Source organism: Vigna radiata, chromosome 6 (genome assembly GCF_000741045.1).
Source record: "Vigna radiata var. radiata cultivar VC1973A chromosome 6, Vradiata_ver6, whole genome shotgun sequence".
In the NCBI taxonomy this organism is placed as follows: Eukaryota; Viridiplantae; Streptophyta; class Magnoliopsida; order Fabales; family Fabaceae; genus Vigna; species Vigna radiata.
Genome location: NC_028356.1, coordinates 34,681,061 through 34,702,509, shown reverse-complemented (window position 1 = coordinate 34,702,509; position 21,449 = coordinate 34,681,061). Strand labels below are relative to the sequence as shown.

The following is a 21,449-nucleotide window of genomic DNA, read 5'->3' as shown; positions in this document are numbered from 1 at the left end:
CTACAGAGTGGGGCTATTTATAGTAAGAAAAGTTAAGGGTAGGTGAAAAGTATTAGAACAAGAATTTAATAGTTATTATTACCCTGATCCAGTTGAATCACTAGGCTTCAAAATACACAGCTGGCTAGGTTTTGGTTTTGGTGCAGATTGTGTGGAATCTGCGTACCCTTTGGCTTTATTAACCTCAAAACATTTAAATGGTTACTTGTCTCCTATATATGTGTGATGAACATGGACATGGACATGGACATGGACGTAGCATTGCATGTTGATATTGGCAATTTGCCACATTCATTGCATTCTATGAGCTGTTCTTTCTTCAAGGAAACAGCACTGTGCCTTTGTTTACGTGGCTATACATACACTTTGGTCCCTCCATCCTCGTTTTTCTCTTCCTTGTTCTAAAAATCTTTAAGCTCGTAGCATTAGGTGGGGCTTGTCCTATATTCACTGTCAGATTGTGGCAGTAAAATGCTTCCAGAACTTTATTCAAACAGTTCATCTACACAATTTCTCAAACTATCAAATTTCAAAACTCCTGATTAGTACTGCAGGGTTCAGTTAATCATCGCTAGTCAATGGATAAATAAAGCACATGGTAATGATAATGTTATACCAGGTACTGCTTTTTGTTAGGGATAATGGTTGATTCATTCTCACACTTTTGACTTTGAGGAAGAAGATAAAATATGGAAAAACACAAGGATCTTAATATTTAGTTATTAGTTTTTTCTTTCTTAAAATTGTTTTGTTAGAAAATGAATTTTAGGCTTAATTCAATCTCACAAAACTGGTTTGTACAGTGAGATTTGCATCTCACTTATATATTATAAATTATAAATTGGCCTTATCTCTAGTCGAGACTTTCAAGATGTTTTAAAAGAGAGTATAATTTCTAATTATTATTTCTTTCTTTCTTAATCTGGTGATCAAACACTGTTGTAAAGTTATCAATACAATTTAAAAAAAAAATATCATTAGAATGTAACAAATGAATGAGAAAAACTGTAACATGATAACCTTTTCCAGTGAATCTTGAAGACATATTTTATAAACAAAACACAATATATAACAAAACTATTTATTTAAAAATCACTTAATTTTCTTTATTATAAGAAATTTGTGTGTTATTGATGAAATATATTAAAAATATCATCAAACTTAACGAATTTTTTTTTATTCAATTTACTAAAGAAGAATTCTCTTAATAAAATTTATAAGTTATTGACATAATTGAACGTTAAACAAGTTATTAATAAAAGTATTTATCGGTAATATACATTATAAATTACTAATAGATTTTACTAACGAATTTTATTAACATATTCATTAGATAAAAATATCTATTAGTAATATAAATTTTAAATTGTGTCAATAAAATTAGATTTACAAAATTTTTTCAATAAAAATCTATCAATAATAATAATAATTCTTGTTTTAAAAATATGAAAAGATATTCTTATGAAAAAAATTAAAAGTTTTGTTTTATAAGCTTGCATTCTCTAACTTGTCTAGTTCATTGAACCAGACCAAAATATTATACTTCTTTTTAGACATCAAATTAAACACTTCAATCTGTATTTCAATCATTGAGTGATATCGATTTCGCCAATTTTAACAAACAGAGAACATAGACCTTTCTTCCAAATTAATACAATTTTCATGTATAACGTTTGAATTCAATTAATAATACTAATTAAACAAAAATAACCCCAACAACAAATTATGTTTATTATTTCAATTGATTGTAAAAATTAATTTTTTAAAACTTATATCTTAATTCAATTCATGGAAATTTCTGTTTTCAAAAATATCTATGAGCATCCACAAATATCAAATAAATATGCAAATAATATCTAATAAATAACAAGTACTGATAACGATAGAGATAATGGATGAACATAACCATACATTCTGAGTGTATGTAGTTAAAATTTACACATCTTTTGTTCTTATTCTCTTAGCAATTAATATCCCCTCTGGGCCCATCCTAAAACCTACTTTTGTTACATGCACAAATTATTTTTATTTAAATTAATTTTTAAAAAATATTATTTGACACGTCTAAACTTTTTATATTTATTTAATATTATTTTTTTATTTTTTATTTTAAAATTATAAAAGCTACTTTTATAATCATTTTATCTCTGATGTGTCAAATAAATATAAAAATATATAATAATATCATTCTTCCGGCTTAAATTTCTGAATAAAAATACATGACTAAATATTCAATTACTAACATTAATATTATATATAAAAATAACTAAAATACTTTTCTAAATACAAATATCATATTTTGTATTCTATATAAGTAAAAAAATAAAAATCGTATTAAATTGTGCTATGAACCACCGAATATCTTAATTGGCCCACCAATTTAACCCGCACCCATATTATATAGATGGTCAACCTATAAAATTTTATGTCTCAAACCAACCTAACATAATTCATTGGCAAAAGAAAAAGTAAAATAAAATAAAAATCAATCTTAATAAATTCAAAACATAATTTAAAATTGAAATCATGAGACAGTTTAAGTGGAGAAATTTTTATCTAAAACCATTGACATTTAGGGGAAGAAAAGAAACACACCAAAAACATCTTTTTAATGAATTAAGGGTCAATGATAAAAGACAATTGACGTCACTTTAACATAAAAGTTATTTAATTTATCATTTTTATATAATGTAAAACTTTGATAATCTAAAAAATCTTATTAATATTTAATTAATGAATTGTTATTCAGTTTGGGATCAGGGTGTGGAGTTTATTTTTCATTAGTTTTCTATCTTTTTCTTCAAATCTAAGTTTTTTCTTTACTTCATACTTATTATTGTATAGCCAAATTAAAATGCTATCTATATAAAATATTCTCATAATAAAGTTAGTAAATGTTGAATAATATCAAGAATAAATATAACTAATTATCTAAATACTATAAATATATATATATATATATATATATATATATATATATATATATATATTTATAGATTTTTATATGAATTTTTGACGACTGAAATGATAATAATTGAATCTATGATTAATAATATGTGTAGATGTGCATAGAAAAGAGAGATGGATCCAGAAAGGATACTATGTTTTTGTGTTAACGTGATGTGTCGGTGCCAATGGCAAAATTCATTTTATCTTCTCTACACCAAAATTTGTCACTTCATTCTGTAGTTTCAGTTCACTGCCGCTTATGAATATTGGATTCTTCCTTTATTCTCTTCAACAAACCAACTATTCTGTGCTTTCCTTCATTTAATATTTGTTGCTTCCCAACTCCAAACTCTGCCTTAAATACTGTACTTAAAATACTCAATTTTTGGCATGCATAACATTTTTTTCGTTAGATTTTTTCCTAGTTATTTTGTTAAACATAATTCTTGTTATGTAAAATAAATACATAATGTAATTACTTAAAAAATAAAAATAAAGTATCCTTTGATAAATTTTTTAAATAATATGATTGAATATTTTAAATGTTAAAATAATTTAACAATATAAATAAAATTTTATAAACACATTTTATTAATGTTTTTGATATTATAATTAATGCTCTTAAGAGCTATTTTGTATATTAGGGTTTTTAATTAGGGATTTATGTTTTCCGTTAGAGATTTTAACTGATTTGTATGTTTTTTTTTGTATTAACTGGAATCCTATATAATAAGGGTTCCACTGTGTTGCTTCATGTAGAAAACAATACTCGGTAATACATATACGATATTCGATTAGTAAAGAAATATTTAAAGCTTCTCTTACTTTATTCTCTCTTCGCTATCATCTGACCCACTTCTGCTCCATTACCGCCACTGTAAGCTTCGTCGAAGGTGTGACCAGAGTTTGTTTGCTTTCTTTTCTCTCTCCCATGAGCCACTCACATGAAGTAAGATATCTCACCAAATTTCTACCTTAAAGAAGCTTCTAGCATACTTTTCTTTCTCACTTTTGGGCTTAAGGCACTTGGGCCTCTGACCATTCTAGACTTGGACCTCTATTTTTAATACGTTTCATTATCTAAAATACTCATTATTTTTTTAGAAATTTTTCTCTGAGTTCTCTATTCTTTCTTTAAGATTTCTAATACTATTGACTTATTTGTTTGACAATGAAAAAATGTATAAGCGATCATAAAAGTGAATTCTCTATTCTTTACCAATTAGTTTTCTTTGTAGAAAAAGTAGGTTTCTCATCATTTTTTCTTAAATTCTTAATTTAAGGCACATGCACATAAGTTTCTTTGCATATGTCAATTTATCTTTCTTTTTCTATCTCTTTGTCAATTAGTGGTCCTAAGGAAGTACTTTGATCACTATTTTGTAGTTTGTAAGCGTATTTAGATTTTTATGAGCTAAGACAAGGGTTCTGCGTTGTGTAGAGTTGTGATAGTCTTTCTAATCAGGTAAGGGAAACTAACTTTTTTTTTTAAATTTAGTTTATAAATCATGAGTTCGTGTATACTAGTCTTGTGCAGTGGAATTTATGTTTAAATGGGATTATCTATCGTTGAATATGTTGTAATTGTGTGATAATATATTCGTTGATCCATGATTGTTTGATGAATGTTGGTATGAATGACTTGTAATTGTTTGTATTTGTTTGAAATTATGCGGGGATGATGTTTTGAGGTGTTATTAAGTAGGAGAAAGGATTTTGTTTTAAACTTAGTAATTTGATAGAACTTAAAGTGGATTTTTGAGTAAAAACAGAGGTCTTGATAAGTGAAATTGTGAAGTAATGGTTGAATAGGAGAAATAGAGGTTTTAGCTCTGTGTTATAGTTACACTAAACTTGTTTAAATGTTAAGTTAAGCAAAATCTGAGGTGAAATTTATAATTGATTTTTATGTTAATTTTTCATCATGTTTTAGTTCATTTCGAAGGTTCTAACTAGTGAAAATCTAAAGTATAGGTTATGTGGAGAAAGTGAGGGTTTTGAGTCTGTTTTTGAGTCAATTATGACTTGTTCAAACCCCTAATATGTAAATTTATGTGTTAGAATGTGTAGATTGAGTTTAGGTACTTTAGAGTGGTTGAATTGGCTTGGTGCACCTAGTTTCTAATCTAATGAACAAAGTGGTACCTAATTTCAACTATAAATGTATTGTAGTATAAATGTTAGTGTTTAAAGAATCAATTTGGTATGTCAGGTAGGTCATAGGTGCCGCAAACCAAGAATTTTAAGTTGTTGCCATTTGCTATGACATTGAGCGGTCATGTATGACACTCAACGCTGCCAAACCTAAGGCGTTGAGCGTCACAAAGTCATTACGCCTTCTAACTATTTTTTTTTTGGGGGGGGGGGGGGGGGGGGCAGTTGTTCCACCACTACAAGTGCAAAAACTTATTATAGTCTGACATCAATACATATATGCAGATGGTGAACTCTATGTCCATGGCATGATTAGGACATTTGTTTAACTTTGTGTGAAATGTGAAGTATGATGAATTATGATATTATGTATTTGTTTCTTTTAACATTAGCTTAGCTTTCTTGTGTGTTTCTTATGATTGTTTTTTTTTCAATGATCACCTGATTGGTGTGAACAGAGGATGAAAACGTTTCGGTAGAATAGGTCTTGGAAGGTGAGATGGTTATGATATATAGCTCGAATATATTAGTTAGTTTAACATAGTTACATTTTGAGAGACTGAATGTAAATAATTTTGTTGTTCTTTTTTTAAAATTATAAATATAGAATAAACTTATACTTACATGAATAAATATGAATATTTTATATATTTTATATTATTTAAATGAAGTATTACACATAAATTTAAACTTATCTCGTTTTCTTAATGAAAGAACGCTCCATTTTAAAGCATAATTAATAACCAAATATTTATTTATACAAAACTCTCCTAATACTTTTTCTTTTCTTTGAAATTTTAATTATAACATTCTAAAATATATTTATCATTTATCATATGAAAAATATTATTAAAAGTGATAAAAAAACATTGCAAAAATTATGAGACCACACTAATACCTGTGACAAAAATATAAGAACAAGTTCTTATGGGTTAAATATACCTAAACATAAAAAACTGGTATCGATTATAAAAAAAAAAAAAATCATATTAACACTAGAAAACATATCAAAATATAAAATTAAATTAACCAATTTATTAAAACAATAATATTATTTTTGAAAAAATAAAAACTAAGAAACTCTAAACTTTATATCCATGCAAGACGTAAAATATTTCCTCTTATACTCTCTTAACACTTAACTTAGCAAAAGTTTTAGAATAATAATAGGGGGAAAAAATTATTCAACGAGTATTCTCTTTTATTATGATGTATTTATTTAAAAGGTCTTTGATCTCCATGAATAAATCTGAACAACATGAAAATACATATTTCATTGTATAGAAGAGAAAACTTTGATATATGGTATTTTAAATGTTGTTTTACATTCTTTTAATTAGATTGAAATTTCATTCCAATAATATATAGATTTTTTAATTTTATTTTTATTGCGTAAATTATTGAGATCTCTCGATCCATTCTTAATATAGAATGTAAATATCCCAACTTAAAATTAAATCAGTACAATTAAAAGTTAAATTGACGCTTAGATTTTAATTTAAGATTAGGTCACAGTAAGCACCTGATAAAGGTTTATTAAAAAAAGTATTAAAAATAAATAAAAAAAAAACTACAAATAAAATCATGTTTTTCGTTATATATTTATTACGCTTATTCAAATATACAAAATTAAAATAATCTTTAAAATGTTTACTTTTCCAAAATAAAAAAGGATGTTTGTAAAACTACTTTTTAATATTTTTAAAATCAAGGTTAATTAGGTAATTTCCTTTAAATTATGGGCTGCAGGAAAAAATATCGAAGTGCAGGAAGAAATAGCCTACCACGTGACAAACAAAAAAAACACCCCATCTATATTAAAATTACCTGGGCTTTTACTATTTACACTTACGCACTTTCTTATTTGATATTAGAGACCGCGAAATTTTTAGGTTCTCACTTCCTGCTCTCCTATAATTTTTTTAATTTAATGACATTAAATTTCTTTCATATATTAAATAATATTTTAAAATGTTATTTGAGTTTGAATGCATAAATAGTATAAATAACTTTAACGTTAGTTTAAACATCATTTAACTCGTCAATAAAACTTATTTACTCATTTTTAAAATTTGAGTATCAATACAAATTAAAATTTGGATAATTTATACCATGAATTCTATATTTAACCTAAAATTTAAAAATTAAAAATATATTCGTTGCTTCAACATGTTTGATGAGAATCTAAATACACCATCACAAGTTTGTCTAATTTTATATCTTAATTAAAAGTTTTTGTTTTTCCCTTTTGTTATTTTGTTTTATTATTTTTTTAAGAGGAGAGTTTACTTCCATAAGAAGCATGTCCATATGCAAAGGGTTGGAATGCAAAAAGAAGAAAGATGAAAGAGTATATCTTTGTCAGACTGCCAAATCAATCAAACCATCACTCACTTTGCAAATTTCATTATTCTTTATCATACAACAAAGCCAATTCAATCATTTTCTTTTGGGCATATGGAATCGACCACACAACTTTTCATCTTAAGTTATTGTTAGGTATACTTCAACCCAACATTTTAGGTGAGAATTTCCCAAAAAGAAAAATGATATTTTAACACCTTTTTTTACACCATTTTGATATTTTACACGTGTCAAAATATGATTGGACGATATCAAATTAAAAAAGTAAATTTTGGTTTTTCTCTTCTAAATATATTCCTGTCTCAACTTTTTTAATTTGAAATTGTCCAATCAAATTTTAACACGTGTGTAGTATCAAAAAATTGTGTTAAAATACCATTTTTCTTTCCCAAAATATTCTTTTACCATACCAATAATATACGCTATTTGAAGGTTTGTTAACATTCTTAAATCTATACATACCATTTTCAAAAAATTGTCTTCACAAAAAAAAATGTTTTATTCTTGCATGATTTTATTAGGATTTTGAATATGAATTTGCCAACAAATACTAAGATTATAAGAAAGTTTGAGAATTTTTGTTTTCTTGAAATAAAATTTCTAATTGTTCAAAAAAGAAGATTCTTCTCGTTCACTTCAAAAGAGAGTTTATAACTTTTACGAATATAATAAGTACAAATAATTATGAAGTGAGTATTTTTTGAATAAAACAATTATATTTATAAAATCAATATAAATCGTAAATATATTTTTATTGAAATAATACTATACTAAAAGATATATTAATATTATAATTAATAATAACAAAATGATATCTCATAATAAATAATATTTATCATATCAAATTACATAAATTAATTATAATACATTAATATTGTCTTAATAAACTTAAGTTTAAACAAGTTAATAGACTTAATGTGTTTTATTAAACTATACTCTTGAGTATATTTATTGAACTCGACAAAAACATAACAATAGTACGTATTAAGATATTTTTTTATATTATTATTTGATATTATTATTGAAAATCCAAAAACAATGAAAAAAAGAAGAATTAAGATGATTGGATTAACGACCGTTGGCGTGCGTGTTAATGATGAAAGTGGAAAGTATAGTTATGAAATTTTGATATCTAAACCTATTGTGTAATCAATCATACTGTCAAAGGCCTCAAATCAAAGCATTATTAGTTTCATAAGAATGAAAATAAACAAAATTATGCACTGTAATATGTTTGTAGAATTATGGAAACGACAGTTTCATAAATTTTCCTCACCATTAACAAAGGTTGTTAAATGGGATGAACTGATTTGTTTGTTCTGATTAGTTAAATGATGAAGAAAAGTTGGTCTAATTTAACAAGAACTCATCATTAGTCATGTTTATTTTTGTTTCTTGAACTACCAAATCCGGTCAAATGTTTTAAAGCTGATGTTAATTTTGAAAGAGAAATAATAAATAATTTCACAAGAAGCCAGTTTTGAATTAGAAATTTATACAACAAAGGAGACTTAATTTTGATAGTCAAAGACACTTATAAATGGAAAATGTTTTTTTTTTTAAGTCCACTTGAGCAATTGACAACTTATTACAAATATTTTAATTAATATAAATAGTTAACTTTTATATTTTTGAAGAAAGATGTAAATTTAAAAGTAAAATAGTAAAAAACCTTACTTAAAATTTTGACATATATATACAAGTAGAGATCTTAAAATGGGTCACAATCTTTTAGTTAGTTCGATTTATTACGGGTTCAAATTGGTTTGGGTTTGAAAAATATATTTTTTTTTTATGTGGGTCAGATTTAAATCCGGCTCATCCGGGTTGAATTTGTGGTGGATCGGGTTGGCCCACCAACCCACCTACCTTATTTTATTTTATTAAAATTTAATTTTAATTTTATAAAAAAATATTTATTATTTTTTTTGCTTAAAAAAATTATTTAAGTTTCTTATTTTCAAAATTAATTAAATACCCATCTTGGGTGTGAAATTTGTTTAGATTTGAATTATAGAAAATTTGTAATTTTTTTATTTAAAAAAAAAATATAATTAAGTGAGTTAATGAGTCAACTCGTTTATCCACCAACCCGTGGTGGATCGGACCGGGATCAAACTTTTTTTCACTAATAAATGAATCAGGTTGAGTTGGCTTATTAAGTGATCAATTCGTGATAGACCGAGTCGAATGAAGCCAAATTATCCGTTTTCACACCATTATCTATAAGTAAAAACCTCATTTTTTTTAATAATAAAAAAGCAAAAATAAGCGTTAAGAGTGTCCGTGATGAGCGAGGTGATGAAGAGAAGTGGTTATTACTTGGAGAAAAGCAAAAGCTTGGTAGTAGTGGGTGGTATGAAGTGCATGTCGTTTTGCCAAAATGCAAATTTGGTAGGTCAAAACTAAAAGTCTCTCTCTATCTAGAATTAGGGTTGATGAATGGCCCCACCCCAACCATATTTGATTTTTTTAATACTGAAATTATCCATCAATATTCTATTATAATAGACTCATGCATAAATAAAACTTTATCTCTTTTTCATAAAAATGAAATTGACCTTACACCGAGATGTTGTCGTATAAGAATTGGGTAGCTATACTTAATTTCCTTTTTCCAGTGATTGCAACTTGCTAATTATAAACAGTGAAATGGTCCAACGTTTTCAATGCCCAGTTACTATTATTGAAAGGCAAGAAAGAAAAAATAAAAGGGTTAGATGAAGAAATTTAACTTCCATTTTAGTTTTCTTTTCACAGCTCAGCGACCTACCTATACCTATCAACTATAAAATTCCCAAGTAGTTGCTCACTGATTGTTACTTCACTTCGATGCACCTTTCATGAGCATCTTTCTATGCCAGAAAATATCACTTTTTTTTCGGATGTCGTGATTTTCAAATCAACACCACCGTTCTCTTTAAATTATTCTATTTTATACTGTAGTGGACATTAGACATAAAAATGCTTGATCAATTTCGTGTTTTTTTTTTTTTTTCATGTAAATGATGTTTAGTTGTATGTGAGTTCTTAACGTTGGAATCCGACACATTGAACAAACATTTATTTTATTATTTATTCACACCTCCTCGTGGAATGATTGTATTCAATAACTACGTTTTCAATGGCCATGCACGCACACACTTCAATACCCAAGTATTTAATAACTACAAAATTTACTCTCAAGAAAGAAAAACCTTCAATGACACTTCTGAAAAAGTTGTAATAATTGAAAGATTACTATTACAAGGCTATTCTTTTATGTCTGTCAAACTAATAGAGATTATGAACTTAATTTGGTGGTTGCTGTTAGTAAAAAATCTTACGAGCATTGAGGTTAGTTTTTAACTCTAGTTTACTCATAGATAAACTTAGTTAATTATTGATGAAATTGGATTTGATAAATAAAATTATTTCCCACGTGTATCTCTTTCCTACCATTATCTTCTCTACTTCTCCTATTTTTCAAAACCATTTTTATCTTTTCCATAAACATATACTATATAACGTACTTGAACTGAAATTATAAATGCAATTTGAAGCAAGCTTTATTTTCTTCGAAAATCTTCCTATTTTTTATATATTTTTGTTTACCTATATGTATTTTGAAGTTTCACTGATGTTATATACAACTTTTATTGAAATTGAATTTAAGTTTAAGATCTTAACCTTCCATCAACTTCTTCTCGCTCCCCGACTTCTTTTTTTTTTTTTTTCAAAATTGAACTTCAATGCAGAGTTAAATGTGGAAAAAATGGAAAATAAATTAATTGATCAAAATATTCACTAGAGTGAGGAGATCATTTATATTATCACGAATGCAAGAACACAAACTTTGATAATGTAGCGAGAAGAACAGAAAAGGAAAGAGTGACAGGAGTGAGAATAATGGTAGCGAAGAGAACAAAAGTTGCGAGGAGAAAAAAGAAGAGCAACGATGAGTGAAGACCACAAAAGGGAGGAGAGAAGGTGAGATAAATATTAGAATGTGAGTTTAGGCCTAACTCAACCCCACAAAACCGACTTGTAAGGTGAGGTTTGCACCTCACTTATATATTATAAATTGGCCTTATCTCTAGTCGATGTGGGATTTCCAACACCCCCCCTCACGTCGAGGTATATACATCTCGAGCGTGAGACTAGATATTAATGGGTGGTCCGATAACGACCCAATAACGGGTGGAACAATCTGCCCAACAATATCGCTAAGATAGACTCTAACCATAGCTCTGATACCATGTTAGAGGTGAGTTTTAGGCCTAACTCAACCCCACAAAACCAACTTGTAAGGTGAGGTTTGCACCTCACTTATATATATTATAATTTGGTCTTATCTTTAGTCGATGTGAGACTTCCAACATGGTGGTCCAATAGCGGACCGACAACGGGTGGAAACAGAAATGCTCACTTAGAACTCACTAGGATAGGCTCTGATACCATATTAGAAAGTGGGTTTTAAGCCTAACTCAACCTTACAAGGCCAACTTCAACAAACGATTAAGATTCGATCACGCGGTTCGGATCTCCGATGGACAACACGACGGTAGGCGGCGATTCCTCCGACGGGGAGAACAACCAGGAGGCGACGGTTGGCGTGTCACTAATGGATTTGTTGGAGGAAGCAGAGCAGGAAATGGATTTGTACAGAGTGAGTGATGATGATGTGGTGGCAAATTTTGTGAAAGTTAGGAGGAGATTTCAACATGAGCGAGACAAGCAACAACGTGGTGAAAAAGAGAAAAGAAGTGAAGAGGAGGATCAAATATAGAAAAGTGAAGTGAAGCGTAAAAAGGGAAGGATGAATATTTAAGATATTATGTCAATTATAGTGAAGAACCGATATATAAAGTCTAATGATTTATTGGAAAAGTATCATCATTTCACTTTTTAAGTCAGTTTTAGTATAATTTGCTATAGAAAGTCTTTTACTTTATTATGAAATTGCCACTATGACAATTTTATATGTCGATTCTAAGTATAATCATCATAGAAAGTCCTATCATATTTACAAAATTGTCACCACACTACTTATTATAGTAGGTGGATTATAACTAACATAATAAGCCGTCATAAAAAATATATTTTTGAACTAGTTTATGAACTTTACAATTTTGCTTGTTCTTATCAAATGAACGATTTTGATAAAGTTGAATAAGAGTTGGTGAGTAGAGAAGCCAAACTTAGGACAAATATTGGATCACTTGGCAACGATATTGAGTTGTATAGGTTTAAGGGCATTGAAGCACAAGTTCATCCTTCACTTAAGTATAATTGAACCTTTACAACTCAATCTTCTCCTGAATAGCTTAACTTTTATTCTAAATTTGATGTCGCTAATCACTAACTCTTCTTCAACTTCATAACAAAAAATCATTCACATGATATGCAACACGCATTGGACCATAAGAACTCTGTCGTAAAATCCTTCTACTTATTTACAAAAGTGTTACCACACATTTTTTACATGTGTTTTTATTTCAGATGTAAATCAGGTGACATCACAGACATTTTTTGTGTTAGTGATTTGAATCATAAGTTGCACATATCTACATGGATATTTAATTCTCAATAACATGTTCTTTTCAAACTAGGATGAATAAGGAAAACTAAATTCAAGTTTATCTAATCCACGTGTATATAACACACACAAAAAAAAAGTGAACATTGATATTGATATAAATAGTTGATGTTTTAATTCTTCTAATTAATCTAACACGTGTTATTGGGATACAAAATTTGTCTCTTTACCTAATTGATTTAAAATTGGAGAATTATATATCATAAATTAGTCTTACCTTTTTAATTTGATATGACTTGATTGTGTGTTAAACAACCCAATGTACTCTTGAGTTAAAGTTCATCGTTCTCTAAGATTAAAAATTAGCCTTCATGAATGTGGTTTGTATAACTAATTGTTCTTAAAAAATTTCATAACACTCTCGCTATAACTAAAATTCAAAGATAATTGTTTCTAGATAAGTTTTTGTTGGACTAAAAGATGGATTTGTGAGAGTGGGGATGATTTGATTTGAGGGAGAACATATGTGAAAATGATGTTATTTGAGTTAAGGGAAAGATGGTGAAAAATAAATGTAATTTGTTTGATGGATTAAAAAAGGTGTTTCATTAGATAAATTGTATGATTACAATTTTACTATTATGTTTAAAAAGTAATTTAAAACAAAATATTGTTAGTATAAATTATGGTAAAATGAAACATGAGTTATTATTATTAGTATTTATTATTATTATTATTATTATTATTATTATTATTATTATGATAATGATGATGATGCTATAGTAAAATGTGAACGATGAAAACACTAGTTTCCGATGCTACATGAAAATATGGATAGCACAAAAGCAATGCTAGATAAAGTTATGATAATCAAACATCTTTGGAACATATACCAAACGAAGGATATATTAATAGAAAAGATTGCTCGCCTAGAGACTCGTGACAAAGTTGAAGGAGTGTGTGACATGTATCATGGACAAATAGAAAATCAATTATCGACAAGAAAATAAAATAAGCAATAATTAATTATGGGTAAAAATTTAAAAAAATAAATCATTTTTGTTTTCTATGACTAAATATGTAATTTTATATGAGATGAGTTAACTTTTGTCCATATCTTTTTATCACTTGAGCTAGGTTAATCTTTTTCTCTATCTCGTACTTATCTCGTAAACATGTATTCATATTTTCATTTACATCACTTGATCCAAACTAAACATATATTTACTCATTCTTCGACTATAATAAATTAACTCAATCAATTACAGATAAAGTATAAGAAATAATATTATTAGTGTTGTAATAACAATATAATCTATTCACTTATTCTAATAATCTAAAAAATGTGGCTTTGGTAATAAACTTTAAAATTATTTTTAGTAATATATATATATATATATATATATATGAAAGAAAAAATAAAAAAGAAATAGATGCAATGTTGTGATGAGGCGTTTTATAGCGCATGCCGAGGTTGGTGATGGTTTGAGGATGTCTCTCATGTCATCATAGATATGCACTGATTAAAGTATTAAAAAATGATGACGCTCCTTCTATTTCCACCGTGCTGTCAAAACAAAATTGCAAAACTCTTTGTGCCGTTTTGACCATTTCACCACATTTGACCATAGAATTATAAAATCTTTTTAAACAAAAAAATTATTTATTTCAAAGTCATAATAAAAAAAAATAATGATACTAGATAATATTTTTTCACAACATCATTTACGTGTTATTCCGTGATTGATCTATAATAATATTTATAACTATTATTATTTAAATGTTGTAAAAAAAAATATTGTGTATACATCGTTATAAAAAAATGTAAAATGTATTAATATGATTGGTGAAGATGAATATGACCACTGAGTTTTCGTCCTGTTGTCGCTGTCCTCTTCCCATGCTCTCTGCAATTCCTCCCCACTATCACTTCCCCATCTCGATACCCAAACTATTATAAATCACATGCCAATTACTTTATTTTATATTTTCACCAAAAAAATAAATATCTAAATTGCTTTAATAAATTTAATAAGAACACATTTTTTTAATCACACTATTCTATTCATGTCAGGGAGGACCATTATATTTAATACTGCTGCATCGATTATTAAACTCAATCAACCCTTCACTAAATTAACTATTAAGCATAACGCGTTCAATTTTGTTAACCGCTTTATCATCTATTCCAGTCGAGTTGGATTTTACTATAAAAATTATAAATTTTGATAAGAGTCAAAATTTAATCTATGTATCAAAAATCTTATTAACTTAGGTTAAACTTTTTAATTCACCAATTCATCTATAAATTTTAAATTATATTGAAAAATAAACACTCAAAACCTAAACTCTATTAGTTTGTATACATTCAAAATTTTTAATATTATAAATAGAAAAGTTACAAAAATATCTAACGTTAGATATTAATTTCTTTTGTATTATTGTGTTTTTGAATTATAATTGAGTAACCTAATAATTAAAAAAAATTGTTTTTTTCTAAACTGTAATTAAGTAATCTAATGATTTAATTTGATTAATTCACAATTTTATGATAGATTACATCATCTTGGAATTTTTTTATTTTTTAAATTCATTAATAAATGTAAGTGACTAACCTATATTGAATCGGATTAGATCAAATTAAATTATCCGGTTTAACAAAAATAACAATTAAAAAGTTTAGTATAATCAATTAATAACGTAATCTTTTAAAAATATAATAAAATTTATTTTAATTTCTTGTGGTATTTATAATATATACATATATATATATATATATATTTAAAATTAAAAGAAAAAACTAATTAGTCAAATATTAAAACTGACTATACATTTTAATAACGCAATACGCTACGAATCATCTATATATTTTTCTTATTATTTTTTTTTCTTTAAAATATATATACTACCGGTTTTCCACTGGTTAATACGAAAAACTTTATATTGTTAACAAAGAAAAAAAGTTACAGCGGATAAGATTTTTTAGAGTAGTTACAATAAAAACGTTATTTTGTAACTTATGACAACGTGAAGTTTCTTTAAACTCACCATATAAAAATCAAATATATTATACTAAATTAATTTAATGTTGGTTTTTACAGGCTTATTAATAAAATAAAGTTTAAATATTATTAAAATTTCATAGTTAAAAACTATAATTAAAGATCAATGTTACGATTCTGTTTCATAAGTTTGTTTAATCTCACATTCATAAATAAATAAATAAATTCCATAACTAAATATTATAAAATAGATTTGTTATGATAAATATTTTAAGTATAATAATTAAACTGTAAAGTGATGTACTTAAGAATCACGTATCCTCATATGATACGTATAAGTTATCGATGGTTACGTTTTCATAATACAAATATCGAAGAGATTCAAAATAATGAATAAGTTTGTATAAGATATTATGTTATCACTTTCGATTTAAAATTTTAAACTAATAGATTTATATATTTTTTTAATTATAATCGACCTTGATACCATTACATTTTTTAGAGAGATATTGAGAAGATTATATACTAAAGTAAGAATAAACTCATATAAAATTTAATTACCCATTTTCAATTTAAAACTTTAAATTAATATATTTGTAGATATTTTTTAATTATACATAGTTATTCTTACTCCTTTATAGTCTTTTAATTTATCTTAAATTCTTAATTGTAATTAGTTGAAAATATATAATTTATATTATAATAGGGTAGTGGAGATGTATACATATGTAAAAATGGAATACAAATTAAATAAGATATAATTAAAAAGGGCCAAAGTTAATTTAAAAAAAAAAAAAGAAGAAAAAATTTTAAGTAGGTGAAATTGTGTTGTGAGAAGCAATCTAGCGCAATAGTGTGTAGACCACAGTTTACTTGTCTCGCGGCAACATTGTCCGAATCCGTTGCTTATGAGACGGCTATTTCTCTTTCTCTCTCAAGCATTTTAACAAACACCACTTCTTCAAAACTCTAATCACTTGCTGAGTGTGCGCTCCCTTCACCATTTCAGAACAAACGAACGCATTTGCTTAACTTGCGTGTGGCAAAGTCGTAAAAATGGAGCGGAAGCAAGGGTTCTTCTCCGCGCTGAAAGACGAGGTGGTTCGCGGTCTGTCGCCTGCGCGCTCACGCGCCAAGAGCCCGGCAAGGAGCTCATCGCCGATGTCGTCGCTGCTGCGGCGGCGACGGAAGCACCACGCGCCGCCGCCGGAGCTCTTCATCGCGAGATCGGGCAGCCTGAGGCCGGCGGAGGCGCTCTCGCCGCTGAAGGAAGGACCAGACGGAACCGACGGCCATGATTCAACGCGCGGAGAGGGAAGGTGGGGCCAGTGGATGAAAGGACCACTCGCGAGAGCACCCTCTGTTTCCTCCTCCTCATCGTCCTCTTCCTCGTGCAAAAAGTCCGATCTGAGGTTGCTGCTTGGCGTGTTGGGTGCCCCACTCGCCCCCGTGCACGTGTGCACCACGGACCCCTTCCCTCACCTCAGCATCAAAGACATCCCCATTGTTAGTAAATCTTTTCACTCTGTTTAACTTCTCTCTTTTTGTTATATTCCCAGATCAAATAGCCTTAGGTTTATGACTTGCTTCCATAACCTTAATTTTTTGTCAATTCTTTGTTCAGTTGTCTAAGATCAGTAAATGTTTTACCATGTTAAGCATTTTGTTAGGTCACATTTGGAAAATTGAATGGAAAATGTGTGTATACAGTGAACGGAGTAATATAACTGTTGATCTTGTCTTGTGGTAGTTCCTTAAGATAAGGTGGTTTTGTTGCAGGAAACTTCGTCTGCTCAGTACATATTGCAGCAGTACATTGCTGCTTCTGGGGGGCAGAAGCTTCAGAATTCGATTAACAATGCTTATGCCATGGGGAAGGTGAGGATGATAGCCTCTGAGTTTGAGACAGCGAACAAGGTCACGCGCAGCCGGAACTCCTCCAAGGCTGCCGAGTCCGGTGGGTTTGTCTTGTGGCAGATGAACCCCGACATGTGGTATGTTGAGCTTGCTCTTGGTGGCAGCAAGGTTCATGCCGGTTGCAATGGGAGATTAGTGTGGCGGCACACGCCGTGGCTCGGTGCACACGCTGCCAAAGGGCCAGTTCGGCCTTTGCGACGCGCCCTTCAGGTGAGGCTGTAACCGTACTGTGTCAGGGTACTGCTTAGTTAAGTTTACATTCAGGTACTTGTAGGAGAAGAACATAAGAAGGAAAACCGAATCGAGTTTCTTCCATAAGCTAAAATGATATGTAGACCAGATTTTATGAAAGTTCTCTCATCTAACTTATTCAAAATTTTAACTGATAAGTTGATTTTGATTTATCAGAGAAAGTAAAATCATTTTACGTTATTTTCTTTTTTTATAGGTGTTTATGGAAAAATTTATCTAGCGGGGCCTAGGTGGTTTACATTTCTGACTACTTTTTCTGTTTGCAGGGCCTTGACCCTCGAACGACTGCAAGCATGTTTATCAATGCAAGATGCATTGGGGAGAAGAAGATAAATGAAGAGGACTGTTTCATCCTGAAGCTCTGTGCAGACCCCTCAACATTAAAAGCCAGGAGTGAGGGTCCAGCGGAGATCATAAGGCATGTTTTGTTTGGGTACTTTAGCCAGAAAACGGGGCTTCTTGTACACTTGGAGGACTCCCATTTGACCCGCATTCAGAATAACGGTGGTGATGCAGTGTATTGGGAGACCACAATAAATTCCTTTCTTGATGATTACAGGCCTGTTGAGGGGATCATGATTGCTCACTCGGGTCGTTCTGTAGTGACGCTTTTCAGGTTTGGGGAAACTGCTATGAGCCACACTAAAACCAGGATGGAAGAAGCTTGGACGATTGAGGAGGTTGCGTTCAATGTTCCTGGCCTCTCCTTGGACTGTTTCATTCCTCCATCTGAGCTAAGGTTTGCTTCCATGAGTGAAGCCTGTGAGCTTCCTCAAGGTCAGAGGGTGAAGACTGCCGTGGCAGCAGCTGCATACCATGCCAAAGTTGCTCAACTACAAAAATCGCATGAAGGAAACACTAATAACATTAACTGGACAGTGGATGTTTAGCTAAGAGGAAGTTCTGAACTAGCCTAGGCGTCTAGTTTTTTTTAACTTTTTGTGAACTATCTGACAAATTACTGCAGGTAAATGGCAAGATTGCAGCAGGGTTGTCAAGAGTTTTCTGCTGTGGGTCATTGCCTCATCAAATTTGTAAATAGAAATGATCAGTCGTGGATCCTGGAAAGTGAATTTCTGTACTGAGTTTTTGGTGGATGATTATGTGCATCAAGGTTTGTTTTTCCCACTTGCTTTCCATCAGCGTGAAATTGGGAATCTGCTGATCATTTTATAAGCTTTATAATTCCTGTAGAGTTATTTTTTTTTTTCCTGTGAAAGCATTAACCATGATGCTTGGAAATCACAGTTATAACCTTGATTTCGTCACTGAGGTTTAATATCGATATTGCTGGTGACATCCGTAAGGAAATTTCTTCCGTCTTTGGAGGAAACTATATATCATTGAAGAACTTTAAATATGTTTAGTGCTGGTTGTTATTATGAATTGTAAACCTAGTAGCCAGAGTAAGTAGAAGCTAAACTATTCATAGATCTAAATTTTTATGCTTTTAAAGGACATATATATTGACAAAGCTTGTATCAATATTTAATTGTAACTGTTAGAAATATGTCAAGATTTCCTATATTATCAGAACTGTTCCTTTCTATTTATCTTCTCCATAGTTGAAGATGATATCTCATATATTATGGTGTACTGTTCATCATTAATGCCTTGGTTATGGTTGAGATGTCAACATATCGCTTTCAGGATCTTCGCGTTTGGAGATAATTTTGGTTGGTATGTGTGATTTATTCTAATCGAAACCTTTTTTGGAAAACTTGTATTCTTGAGCATACCTTTTCCTTATCCGTTGAAATTTATTATGACCTACCAATCTTTTAGTGCCATCCTTGATAATGAAGGAGTGTTCAGGAATTTTCTTTCAGCTATGAAGTCAGAGTAAATTTGTAGTTCAGATAAAACGACAATTTGACATGATTTAATGTCTTAAACTTTGTATTAAATTCCCCCTCATCAGATTCTAAGTTTCATATATGGGTGTTAAGTGTTGTTATGTTTTTTTCAAAGTAATCTTAGACCAATATAAACATTACTTTCATTTGGTAATCATGTGATAAACTTGATCTTCATTCTAATGAGACTTTTAATATGTTGCACTGCATACATTTATGAAAATCGAAATCAAACGATAAATAAGTAAACATTGGTATGGATTTTAAAACAATTAAGGCAAAAGACTGATATTTTTTGTGATTTGGTTCAAGATATAAAATAATCTAATTAAATTTACTTAAAGCTGTTTACTTCGATAATTTTTTTTAATCTGTCATTTTGTTTTTACTTTGCATAGTTTAAAGTTCAACATTTATATGATTTTCTGAGTCATGGAGTGTTAACATTATTTTTGTTACCTTTTTTATCCCTCAAAAGAATTTGAGGCTGACAAAGTGCAGTGGGAAGATTCTCCTTAACTTTATAATAGGAAAAAAAAGAGAGTAGAAAGTCCATTACTCAAAGCAAAAAGAGAGTAGTGCATTTACTTTCCTTCCTTTTCCATCCCTTTCTTGGATTATATAGGCTGAGCCTTCCAAAAGGTTATAAGTATTAAGCTATTTTTGTATATATTAGGTGAAAATTTATGTTTCAGTTAGCAGACCTGAAAAAACCTAGCTTGGTAAAATGTGTACTTTTATATCCAAAAAGTGTTCATTATTTGGTTAATTAACAAGTTAAGTTTAGAGGATAAAAAAGCCTGTTTTGGGGGACTGCTTTCTGTTTTCTTTTCAGTTTCTTTTGACAGATTTTTTTTTTCAATAGTTGGTTGGTAGTGTTTGAATTTGAAAATTTCTTGAAGATCAATTTGAAATCTCACCAAATATATAAGAAATTTCGAAGAGAATAGAACGTGACATAAAAAGTAAAACGGGGTTCTTCATCTTGATTATTTCCTTTGGGATAATGATACTTTATAATATTATTTATATGGTGTTAGAAATATTATATTTAGTTTATGTTAATGAAGGAAATATAGTCCCTATATATTTATTAGGAAAATAAAATAAAATAAGAATAATATTTCTCTAATAAACATATAGGGACTATATTTCCCTAATTAACATAAACACAATATAAACTAAATATAATATCTCTAACATTCTCCCTCAAGCTGGAGCATACAGTACCAAGTTTGGAATAAATAAATTCAATTTGAAATATATGATCTGTCTTCAAGAGTGTGCGGCAAACAAATGTGTAATCACATGTCGACGAACAACTAACAACAATTTATGGACAGTAGTAGACAACTGCGAAACTTCAAATACCACCATGAAACTTCAAGTGGGATGACTTTGACAAAGGAGAACAATGACAAACTCCAGGGACTAGAT

The 21,449-nt window shown here is 29.2% G+C and overlaps 1 protein-coding gene across 1 annotated transcript; it reads left to right on the top strand.

The window, feature by feature from the left end:
- The first annotated feature begins 16,807 nt into the window (after positions 1-16,807).
- Positions 16,808-19,709, top strand: LOC106762917. The gene is made up of 3 exons (XM_014647043.2): positions 16,808-17,493; positions 17,767-18,114; positions 18,423-19,709. The coding sequence occupies exons 1-3, from the start codon at positions 17,044-17,046 to the stop codon at positions 19,044-19,046; spliced, it is 1,422 nt and encodes a 473-aa protein (XP_014502529.1). The 5' UTR covers positions 16,808-17,043; the 3' UTR covers positions 19,047-19,709.
- Positions 19,710-21,449: the final 1,740 nt, after the last annotated feature.

What these genes read in the sequence shown, in the direction of transcription:
- LOC106762917 (XM_014647043.2), top strand. Translation starts at nt 17,044, where the DNA reads ATGGAGCGGAAGCAAGGGTTCTTCTCCGCGCTGAAAGACGAGGTGGTT. An exon ending in GCATCAAAGACATCCCCATT is followed by an intron (nt 17,494 to 17,766) that starts GTTAGTAAATCT and finishes GTTTTGTTGCAG; the next exon opens with GAAACTTCGTCTGCTCAGTA. An exon ending in CTTTGCGACGCGCCCTTCAG is followed by an intron (nt 18,115 to 18,422) that starts GTGAGGCTGTAA and finishes TTCTGTTTGCAG; the next exon opens with GGCCTTGACCCTCGAACGAC.